The 12,468-nt window shown below is 36.9% G+C and overlaps 1 protein-coding gene across 3 annotated transcripts in view; it reads left to right on the forward strand.

Annotated features, from left to right (window-relative positions):
• The window catches only part of SLC38A11 (solute carrier family 38 member 11), a 56,618-nt gene that overhangs the window by 27,090 nt on the left and 17,060 nt on the right, over positions 1 to 12,468 (forward strand). For 2 of the 3 annotated variants that reach the window (XM_031038141.2, XM_006742460.3), the window contains exons 8-9: positions 9,660 to 9,730; positions 10,810 to 10,971. In XM_031038141.2, the coding sequence (XP_030894001.2) occupies positions 9,660 to 9,730; positions 10,810 to 10,971 (233 nt within the window). The remainder of the gene's footprint in view (positions 1 to 9,659; positions 9,731 to 10,809; positions 10,972 to 12,468) is intronic. The other variant, XM_031038143.2, reaches the window with a different exon arrangement.

Genomic DNA, 12,468 nt, shown 5'->3' on the forward strand with positions numbered 1-12,468 from the left:
TTTTTTTTTTTTTTTTTTTTAAGACTTCGAGTTTTTTGAAGCAGTTTTAGGTTCACAGCAAATTTAAGAGGAAGCCACAGAGATTTTCTATATACTCACTACCCACACACATGCATAGCCTCCCCCTTATCCATATCCCCCACCAGAGTGGTACATTGGTTGCAATTGATGGACCCAGATTAGTACATTATAATCATCAAAGTCTATAGTTTATAATAGAGTTCACTTTTGTGTTGTACATTCTGTGGGTTTGTACTAATGTATAATGTCATGTATCCATCATTATATTATCATGCAGAGTATTTTTGCTGCCCTAAAAATCCTCTGTGCTCCATCTGTTCACACCCTTACCCCAACCTCCAACCCTAAGCAACCACTGATCTGTTTTCTGTCTCCATAGTTTTGCCTTTTCCAGAATGAAATATCGTTGGAATCATACAGTGTGCATGTAGCCTTTTCAGAGTGGCTTCTTTTACTTAGCAATATGCACTTAAGATTTCTCCACGTCTTTTCATGGCTTAACAGTTCATTTCCTTTTAGCACTGAATAATATTCCATTGATTGGATATATCACAGTCTATCTATTCACCTACTGAAGGACATCTTGGTTGCTTCCAAGATGTGGCCACTATGAATAAAGCTGCTATAAACATCGTGTTCAGGTTTTTGCATGAACAGAAGATTTCAAATCCTTTGGTAAATAACAAGAAATGCAAGTGCTGGATTGTATGGTTAGAGTACGTTAGTTTTGTAAGAAGCCACCAAACTGTCTTCCAAAGTAGCTGTATGATTTTGCATTCCATCAGTAAAGAATGAGTCCCTTTTACTCCCCATCCTCATCAACATTTGGTGTTAGTGTTCTGGAGTTTGGCCATTCTGATAAGTGTGTAGTGGTATCTCATTATTGTTTTAATTTGCATTTCCTTGATGACATATGATACGGTGCATCTTTTCATATGCTTATTTACCATCTGTATATATTCTTTGGTGAGGTGTCTGTTAAGGTCTGTGGCCCATTTTTATGTGGATTGTTTGTGTCTTATTGTTGAGTTTTAAGTGTTCCTTGTACTTTTTAGATAACAGTATTTCACGAGATGTGTCTTTTGCAAATATTTTCTCCTAGTTTAGCTTTTGATTTTGATCACTTTTGTTACTCCTTCCCCAAATGCTCAAACATGTAAAGTAATCTACAGATTTTATTATTTTTCTTGGAGACCTCCCTCCCAGAGTCTTCCACCCCCTTGCTCCTTTCTGAATGGATTGATTTCCGTTTGCTGCCCCACTGTCATTCTAGGCTTCCTTTTACCTCTTTTTTGTGTTAGATGCCTTATATCCAGGATCTCATGTCTTTAATTTTTCTTTATTTTCTCCATTTTCCTTGGCATCTGACGTAGCTTTCTATTGTCTGTGAGTCTTGCACACACGGGAGTTTGAGCTCTTTTTTCATCATTAGATCCCTCTATGTGCTTGTTACTTCCACCATTCTCTGCAGTTACCATGTAAGCATCTACTTTCCTGTTCCCAAAATGTCTTCCACTGATGTCTCTTTTCCATTATCCCCTCCCCCATGGATTTATCCCCATTTTAAATTCCTTTAATATCATTTTAGTAAGGTCTGAGGAGAGAAAGATAGTAAATGTATGTGGCCCATCCACTGTGTTTCATTGGATGTCCAAGTTTAACTTTTGATGGATTAATTTTCCTGAGGATTTAAGTACAAATTCAAACATTTTTTTGAAAATATATTTGTCTCCTTAGAGAAGTTTTTTGTTGTTGTTGTTGGTTTTTTTGTTGTTGTTTTTTTGGTTTTTTGTGGGGCTTGCAACTGTGACATGAAGGGAGTAGACCTGCTATACATGTGTACAGGTGGAGGATGATGAGAAAATTCTGTCTCAAAATTTATCCAATTACTGGATTATCTAATCCCCTTCTCTAACTCTTAGTTTACAGCTGCTATTATGGGTTGATTGCTGGCTTGAGAGATTAGGAAAGAAAAGAAAAAACAACTACCATCTGTATTGGCACTTAATTTAAAGCTTTGGGAGGAGATAGCTATGAAAAACAATGACTAAACTAAGATTTTTATCTTGTTTTGCTGGGTATTTCTTTAGCACCCAAAATTGGGAATTGATTATTTCTGCCTGTCCTTTATGCATTCAGCAAAAGTTACTGTGTCTTCTATATGGAAAAAATCATGAGAGAATATTTCCTGTTGCTTCCAAAAACTATTAAACACACACACGCACGCACATACACATGCCTCAAGATTTTATATGTGTAAGGCCGTTTTACCTTATTAAAACAAAATGCAGAACTTGTAATTCATGAAAGTGAAACTCTTGTCTCTAAGAAGTCAGTGCTAAGTGTTCAAGAAATGAACTTAAATGTCACTGTACTTATATTTTATCAATGCCAATGATAAAATATAAATACATTCTTTCATAATCTTTCTCTTTGGTAAAACACAAAAGAAAGAACTTTTATCTTAGCAATACTGACAGAATGAAAACGCTTTCTATAATTTGAAATTGATATAACAAAAAATAATAAGAATAACCCTTAATTTGTGTATGTGTGCCTGCTTGCGTGTATGTATAGATAGAAGCTTTAAAATGTAAAAGGATAATTTTAAACTTTTTTTTCTTTTAAGTGATCAGTCTAAGATATTATCTGGTGATTAAATAATCAGGCAGTTTGCCTCTCTATTCATTTTAGATGTCAAATATCTTCAGGTTTAATGAGTGCCCTCTTTTATTGAAACATTTAATTATCTTCTCTTGATGGTAATCTCCACACCACTGCAGCAAAATTTATCATATCAACACAGAGCTACAGCTCAGCCAGGGAGACTGATGGCTGGGCGAAGGTCTAAACCCTGGAGTGAGGTGAGCAGCTCCACATACCCTGAGATTGTCAAAAATGGCCTTATGCGGCTGGAGGTTGCACCAATTTGACAGACCCAATGGTGCAGAAAATTGGTCTATGGAATAGAATACTAAATATTTACTGTGAATATCCAAAGCATAAATGAATCATTTCATCTTTTTCATCATCATCAACCAAAGGACTGCCCGTTTGGTAGCATGTAGGTCTACTCTCAAGATTAATCATTCATTTATTTTAAGTAAAATAGCTCAACTTCCTCAAGGTCCCTTCATTCTCTAAAAGAATATGAATACCATGATGAAGATTGTGTTTTGTGTACTTGCAAGGTCCTTATAGCTGGACTAAGACATGTTTTGTTACTTTAATGGTAACATAAGGAAAGGGAGAGAGAGTGGAAGGAGGTCTCATCCAACTTCTGTTGTCCACTATATAATACACTCTTTCATTCATTTTCTCATTTAACCCTAAGTCAGATATGTAGATAGAATTATGAATATTGTCTCTGTTTAACAGAGAAAACTGGGACCAGAGTCATTAAGTAATCTGCCCCAAGGCACTCTGCGAGTTTATCAGAATGCTAAGATTTAAATCCAAGTCTGCCTGACCTCAAAACCTGTGTTTGTTTGTTTGTTTTTCTATTACAGCTTTCTGTATCCCATATGATTTTTCTTAGTCATGAGAAATGTTGTCCTTCACAGAGGAAATTAAGTTCATTATTGTTTTCGTTGTCCCTTATTGATATTAACCACAGTTTGGTCTGTAGTCAGCAAATAATCACAGTAAATAAAAGAAGCAGGTAGGAACCACATAGAGGTAAAAAGCTAGTCCATTCATCAGCAGGTAACATTAACACTTGCTGAAGAGACGCTATTGACCTCAGTTGGACTAATTTTAGAACTATTGGCTTCCATTGCAAACTCTAGACACACACCAGTGAATGCAGTTGGTTTCAGTTCCTCAGGGAAATAAACTTCAACAGTAGCAATTGAAGAATCTAAAACAAAGAGGAATTGGAGAGTAGTTCTTATTCGGGGATTTCTTCAGAAGAAAACTTGCCTCACTTTGTACAAAATAAATACTCCAGAAGAGTTGTGTGTTAATTAATATGTTTGAATTTGAATGATCATTTGAAAACCATTTCCTGTTTATAGGTAATTTAATGTGAATTATACTTTAAACTTTAAAAAAAGCACTCATCCTATAATTTATTTAATACAAATTAAATTTCAATTATTTGACTCATATTTTATAGTATTTCAATTATGACTATTATGTACTATGTGTTTTCTGCCAGGTCTCTATTCATAATAACAATTTCAGTTTGTTTCTCCCAGTTTGTTGGGGTTTTTTGTTGTTGGTGGTGGTTTTTGTTTTGTTTTGTTTTGTTTTTTAATTTTGAAGACTCTCTGATATCCATGGTTCTTTATAAGTTAACAAAGTATTTTTCTGTTTATTGTTATACTCAACTCCTCCATTCTTCTATTTGCCCTTCAGAAAACTCAAGTGGTAAACAATACTGAAATATATAGCATAAGCTACACTATAGGAAAAAAAATTTTTTAAGATTTTATTTATTTATTTGACAGAGAGAGTGAGAGAACACAAGCAGGGGGCAGGGGCAGAGAGAGAGGGAGAAATAGGCCCCCTACTGAGCAGGGAGCCCAACAAATGGGGCTTGATCCGAGGAGCCCAGGATCATGACCTGAACCAAAGGCAGACACTTAACCCACTGAGCCACCCAGGCACCTCTACACTGTAGGAAAAAATTAAACCTCTTTAGGTAATTTCTTTAACTCTTAGTTAAAAACTCTTAGTTTTTACTAATTCCTTAAGTCCTTAAGCGTCTGCCTTCTGCTCAGGTCATGATCCCAAGGTCCTGGGATCGAGCCCCACATCGGCTCCCTGCTTGATGGGGAGCCTGCTTCTCCTTCTCTCACTTCCCCTGCTTGTGTTCCCTCTCCCGCTATGTCTCTCTCTGTCAAATAAATAAATAAAATCTTAAAAAAAACACACACACTATAATACAGTGCTGTTCTAGATGATATAGAATATACACCAATATAGTCCAAGATAGTTGATTTGTTTCTTTTGTCTTTTTTTCTGCAGTATCCTCAGAGATTTAGAACAGTGATTGCTACATTGGTAATGGTCAACAAATATTTGTTGAAAACTGAATGAATTGAACAAGGGATTGGAAAGCAGGAAGAATGTAGTTTCAGTTGTAGAGTATATATGGAAATTTAAGGCTAAAAATTAGGTTCAGATCCAGAAAGATTTTATGTAGAAAATATTGTATAATCATAAAAACTTCAGGAAGCAGGAAATTGGGCTAGAACTTTTTGAAATAATTTTCTATATTTACTTCAATATTTATCAGCAGTAGACTATCATATTTAAAAGTCAATTCATTTCTCTTTCCCTAGAGGTAATTATTATTCTTAAATTGGTTTAAATCATTCCTATTTATGTTTTTATACTTGCACTATGCATTTATGTATTGACAACAATATCTAGTATTGATTAGTATGTTTGTAAAATATACATAAATAACCACTATGGTAAAAAAAAATGCACATTCTCTTCTATAACTCATGATTTTTCCTTTAGCTTTGTATGCTGTATATTTCCATTTTGATATACTTAGCCCTGAGTGACTCTTTTTAATTGTTCTTATGGCACACAATTTTATGTTTATGTCATGTTTTACTTATGGATTTATTTATCAATTCTATTGCTTGAAATTGAGGTAGTTTCCGAAGTTTGCTAATATGAACAATGCACTAGTGAACATCCTTATCCACATCTTTGTGTGCACATGTGTACTTTCCTACCCTAGGATATATATGTAGAAATGTAATTGTTTGCTTACAAGTTTTGAGTACCTTCAACTTTACTAGATACTATCAAACTCTTCTCCTAAGTGCTTTACAATTTACAGTTCCCTCTGTAATAATTTCAAGTTCTCTTTTCCCAGCAATTTATCAACTTTGCTATTGTTGAATTAAGTGTGAAATGTCTTCTTGTATGGATTTCATTTGAGTTTCTCTGATTATAAAGGAAAGTGAGCAACTGATAGCATAAATATTGACCATTCTCATTTCCTTTTCTGTCAATTGTATTGTTCATTGCTTATTGGAATATCTTCTAGGCATGACAAATCTCATTTACAAGTTTTTAGCTTATCTTTATATTTTAACTTTGTTTATGGATTATTTTATTATACAAACATTATCAGGTTTATCAATCCTTACTATTATGTTGCTTTTACGGGTTTTTTAAAAAAATATTTTCTCCTTGAATATCATATTTTATTCTTTGAATTTAAATATTAATTTGGGGGAGAATTGACATCTACATGATATTGAGTCCTCCTATTCATATATTGGATATGGTATATCTCTCGATTTATATGTGTCTTTCCATACAGTTATATCATGCCATTACGATTATGCATATCTTTAAAAATATGTAGTGTTTTTATTGCCACTGCCATTTAAAAAACATTTTATTTGGTTATTATTTATGTACCTCAACCGTCATGATTTTCATGTATCAAGTATATATTTCATATATCCGGTAACCTTGCTAAATACTCTTATTAATTCCAATAGCTTGTCAGCAAATTCCCCTGAATTTTCTGTGGACACAATTCTGTTGTGTTCAAATAATTTATCCATTTCCAATGATTAAGTATCTTATCACTTCTTATTTTATTGCATTAGCTAGGAATTCCTGTGATATAGTCTGGAAGCAGTGATAGTAAATATCCTTATCTGGTTTCCACCTTTAATTGTAATATTTCTAAATTTTCACTTTTAAATGTGTCATTTGCTATAGATTTTGGTAGATATTCCTGTCAGATTAAGGAAGTTCTATTTTATTAATAGCTTGCTTAGCATGTTTTTCAAAGTAAATACTGGATTGTAGGCTCTTCTACATATTTTGAGAGCGCATAAGCTTTTTTTCTCCATTAATCTGTTGATGAGATGAATTACATTAGTAGATTTTTCTATTATTGAACAACCCTTGCATTTATTTGAAAAACTCTTCCTAGTCATGATTTTTTCTTATACACTGCTTGTTGCATTTGATATTTCATTTTGTATTTCAACATCTATAGTCTAAAATCAGAACAGTATATAACTTCATTTTCTCAATCGCTATGGGTATCAAGTTTCCAGAAATCTCTAAATATGCCAAGGAACTTTCTCTCTCTCTCTCTCTCTCTCTCGTGTGTGTGTGTGTGTGTGTAGCTGGTTGATTCTGCAACTAATTCTAATTTCAGGCTATTTTATAAAATATTGGAAAGCCATATTCAATGTCCTTTTCCCTAGATTTGGATGCACATGCTTTCCTATCTGCAACATCTTTTTTTATTATTTTCCATCTTACAAAATCAGCAACATTGGGGTGCCTGGGTGGCTCTGTTGGTTAAGAGTCCGACTTATTTCAGCTCAGGTCATGATCTCAGGGTGGTGAGATCAAGCCTGGAGTCAAGCTCTGCACTGAGCCTGAAACCTGCTTAAGACTTTCTCTCCCTCTCCCTCTGTCTCCCTCGCCCCCCAACTCCCCCGCCCCGCCCCGGCCTTGCATCACTTGCTCGCTCACTCTCTCTAAAAACTAAAATAAATAAATGAATAAACAAATCATAAAATCATGCATCATTGAGGTGAACACAAAAAAATTCAAAATTATGAGGCTCTGTGTGGCTCAGTCGTTGGGCGACTGCCTTTGGCTCAGGTCATGATCCAGGGGTATTGGGATCCAGCCTCGCATCGGGCTCCTTGCTCCGCGGGAAGCCTGCTTCTCCCTCTCCCACTCCCCCTGCTTGTGTTCCCTCTCTCGCTGTCTCTCTCTGTCAAATAAATAAATAAAAATCTTTGAAAAAGGGCGCCTGGGTGGCTCAGTCGTTAAGCGTCTGCCTTTGGCTCAGGTCATGATTCCAGGTCCTGGGATCGAGCCCCGCATGGGGCTCCCTGCTCAGCGGGAGGCCCGCTTCTCCCTCTCTCACTCCCCCTGCCTGTGTTCCCTCTCTCGCTGTGTCTCTCTCTGTCAAATAAATAAATAAAATCTTAAAAAAACAAAAATCTTAAAAAAAAAAACCTTACAATCTTCCAAGTTTCTGTAATTTTTAGCGCTGCTTTTCTGAATCATTTTTTAAAGACCGTGGGCAAAATCTGCCTTTTTCCCTGGTAACCTTGGCATTTGACACGTGCGCTCTTCTCAGTTAATGTTCACAGCAGCGAGAACAGTGGAGGCAGGAGGTGGGAGCAGCTCCCCCTTAAGACACGGGAGTCACCGCAAGCCTGTAACAGCCTGAGACCTCCCTCCTAGGCTGGCTCATTCTCTAGGGCCTGTAACCGCTCATTTCAAATATGGAATGAAAAAAAAAAAAGATACAATGCATAAATTCCACTAACTTTGACAGAGCAAACGAGACTTTTTGTGTGTGTCTGTTTTACATGGAGTATGAATAACGACCTTATGAAATAGGTGCATTTACACGGATTGCATTTATGGCTTTCTACAACCCTCGTTCTCCTTTTCCCCTCTGCTATCTTAATGTATTCTTTTGGGTTTCACTCAAGCCTTTCCTTTTCAGGGAAGCTGGACATCTTTGAGCCATTTTGCCTACTTTTTATTAAATGACAATGGATAATATTAATAAATTGATGATATGAGTGACCAGTTATTGAACACTTGACTATATGCAAGGCTCTCTCCCAGAAATCTTACATATTTTATCTCATTTAATTCACACAATAACTCAATGGATTAGGTACTACTCTTATTACTCTCATTTTATAGATATAAAAACTGAAGCACAGAAAGGTTCATCACTTGCCTAAGATCACACAGGTGGAAGGGGCAGAAGACTAACACAGGCTGTCTGATCTCAGAACCTAGTCTCTTCACTATTACTCAGGGATATATGGTAACCAGGGAGACCGAGCTCTGCCAATAGACAGGCTGGCAAATATTTTAATTCCACTAAGAAATAGGATGCCTCAGGTAATTTAAAGTTCATATCTTTCCAAAACCTCTTTGAGAAGTATTTCCACAGGTGAGAATTTGAGGTCACTTGACAGTTCAGTGTAAAAGAGATACTGGGATGAACAGCAAATCTCAGCTTCACTTTCTATCTGTGGAAGCTTGACAAGTTTTATCACCACCCGGAGCTTAACTTTCCTAATGTATTAAATAGTGACAATAATACGTGAGTGTTACTGGGAAGATTGAGATATCAGAGGATAATTCCCAGAATACAGTTAAGTACATCCTCAATTAATATTAGCTCATGTCCACCTTCTTCAGTCAACTGTAGTGCCAACTATGAATTTCCCTGGGGTAGGATGAGCCTGGGGAATGAGTTCAAGGGGAAGGAAGGAAGTATTGATTAGCCGAGGAGGAACATTGCATTATTAATTTTTGTATCTCCCTCAATCAGTATCTTCAATGATGAGTGCATAACAAATGTTTGTTGTTAAATTGGTGAGTAAAAATGTCATAAAATTAAGTAGTCAGTGGTTATTTTAAATATATAAGAATAAAGTCTTTCCAAGTATTTGACATGCATTTTAGAGGACTGAGGTAAACATAACATGCATGTTCCTGGGAAATTATTTACAATTAAGGAAGATTGATGGGGGCCCCTTATTAATTTCTGACTTAAAGATACTCACGTTTTTACTGTGACACCATTTCTTGTTCTCTGACATGCTTAGGCTCGCATTTGTTTGATCATTCATTAAATTACCTGATTTATCTTCTAGACCAAAAACAGAAGATGCTTGGGTATTTGCAAAGCCTAATGCCATTCAGGCTCTTGGTGTGATGTCGTTTGGTGAGTATACGATTTCACAGGCCCTTTCTCAATATGGAGTCTTCGGTATAATGAAAAAGTTTCTTATTTGTGTCTGGAGAGCAAATGTCCAAAGTTTTAGACTTCCTATTAGCACCATATGGTCTAGTTTGTGCCAACATAAAATTAGGCTCAAACTTTTCTCACTCATCACTAAAATTTGATTTAATATGGACAAGTCTCTTTCTCATGCAGAAAACTCATTACAGTCATCTTATTTTTTAACTTGTAAATCTAGCAAGTGTTATGTGCTTACTCAAAACCTTGCACACAAAGTATTACAAATTGGCCAGATGTCTAAAGCTACTCTGTTATATCCCAGATTGGAAAGGAAGCCAGGGACTGAAAGCATAGTGTTGTTTAGATTTCCCTTAAGATTGGAAGGCCACTAGGAAATGGAAAATGGGAGAGAAAGTTGGATAGGCCTGGTTTATATCAAGAGTGACATGAAGAGACCACATAAGCCTAATGTGAGTGAAATTTCTCATTCCTACAGTTGTTTAAAAAAGTTATTTTCGGACATAGCTAGTAAATTAATGTATTTGAACTTCGGTAGCATTCCAAAGTCACATACATCTCTGAATTTTTAGAAGAAAAAAGAGAACCTTAGTGCTTGTGTTGAAGGACAGTTGGAAGGCAGGCAGGCAGGGACAAGGGGCCCCTGCCCTAAGAGGAAACCAACCTTAAAAGGATTTTACATGGCCCTGGAAAGAGGCCTCCACCCTTTCCCATGTGATAGATAGATGACAAAAATCTGATTGCATGACAGGTGCAGGGAGGGTTAATCAGATTAAAACAGCCCTCCAACAAGCCCATAAAAACCCCTATAGATTTAGAAACTCCAATGGCAACCCTCTTGGGTCCCCTCCATCCTCGGGAGCTTTGTACTATCACTTTGCTATTGCTCAGTAAACTTGCTTTGCTGCCCACCACTCTGTCCAGTCTACCTCTTCATTCTTCGAAGCCACGTGACCAAGAACCATGGGCACCGAAGGAGAAGGAAATCCAGTAACATTTGCTTTAATGGTGCTCTTTTTTTTTTTTTCTTTTTTGTATTACAGCATTTATCTGCCACCATAACTGCTTCTTAGTTTATGGTTCTTTGGAAGACCCCACAGTAGCTAACTGGTCCCGCATCATCCATGTGTCCACCTTGGCTTCTGTACTTATCAGTACTCTCTTTGCTACATGTGGATACTTGACCTTTACTGGCTTCACCCAAGGTAAAGTGAGAGATTCAGTTCTCATCATATTTCGTTATTCACATGGACTGGTTCTGTCGCTTCTCATTTTGGGCACAATTATACCCAGTATTCTACTTCAGAGTATCATTATCTCTTCTGTCCATTCTCTCCTCTACCTTCCCACCTCTGCTGTTTCTGTTTTCCTGATTTTCTCCCTTTTGAACTGCTAAACTTGTTTCTGTAGTTCCTTTCCTCTCTTCTTCCATGCTTTCACTTAAAAGCACTTGAAATCTGGCTTCCCTCTCCACTGCAGCTTCACTTTCAGAAATACCAGCATCCTCTCACTCTTCAAAGTGAATAATCTTGGTTCTGATTCTCATGCACCTCTGTGAATCACTTAACAGTTCTGAACATCCTGTCTTTCCTCCCATAGGAGAAGGAGCACTACCATATCATCATTCACTCTTTCTCCCTGAGTGATTGCTCTTTGCTTTCTCTTACCTTCTCTCCCTTTCTCCTCCCACCTTCCATTAACTGGCTCAGGCAAGTTGCCTTCTTTTCTCTCAACAAATTCCCTGGAGATTGTCATTGTTTTATAAACTCTAGTCCAGACCTTTCTTTTCATCTCCAGCCTCTTGCCTGCAGGACATTCCTACTTAGTTATCCCATTCTTGCCTTAAACACAAAACATCATCTTTCCCACAGAACCAGCCCCACCCCTTCCCTCCCCTCCTCCACCACCTGACACTGAATTTATTTTCTTTTCCCTGTTCACCCAGGCCCAACAGCTGAGTGGCTATCTCTTCTTCCTTTGACCTGTGCACTCACTCCTCTGTGTAGTATTAATACCCTGGTAAATGCTGTGATTCAAACATGTCACAGCTTTTGCAGGTCTATTATCTCATATGACCTTGAAACAACCCTATGAAGGTAAGTGGAATAACTAGTTTTACCCCCTGCTTAAAACACAAAGAGGTGAAGGAACCTGCCCAAGCTGGCTGGTGACAAAGTAGAAAACAAGTCTCCTGACTTCCACTTCAATTTTCATTCCATTCTCTCTTGCTGTCTACCCCACTTTGGTCAAATGCGACCCGTTAAAAGCTGTCTCTTATCCTCCAGCTCCTCTTCACTTAGTTTTCAGATGATACTAGGTACTCTTGGGTGTATTGTTTCAAATAGAGGTTACAGGTAACTATGATTATAGGCAGAGATTTCTCAAGAAATAAAGAAAAAAGTAAGAATGGCTTCAAAACAAAGGGTTTAACATAATTCCAATGCCATCAAAAATACAATCCATGTATGTGCCATTAGAGTGCGGCAATGAAGTGACCGTGAAAGTCTTGATAAAAATTGTGTTTCAAAACACTGCCATGTATCACTATTGCTACATCATTTGCCAAGGTGAATGGCCTGTAGGCTCCAGTCTGTGCAAAACCTTGGTTTTTAAATGCCTTCCCTGTAAGACATAAGCCCTTTTTCTTAGTCACACCTTCCTAGTGTTGTTATTGGTGGTAATTGCTTAGATATAATTAAATC

Source organism: Leptonychotes weddellii, chromosome 3 (genome assembly GCF_054177405.1).
Source record: "Leptonychotes weddellii isolate Sample4059 chromosome 3, ASM5417740v2, whole genome shotgun sequence".
Taxonomy (NCBI): domain Eukaryota; kingdom Metazoa; phylum Chordata; class Mammalia; order Carnivora; family Phocidae; genus Leptonychotes; species Leptonychotes weddellii.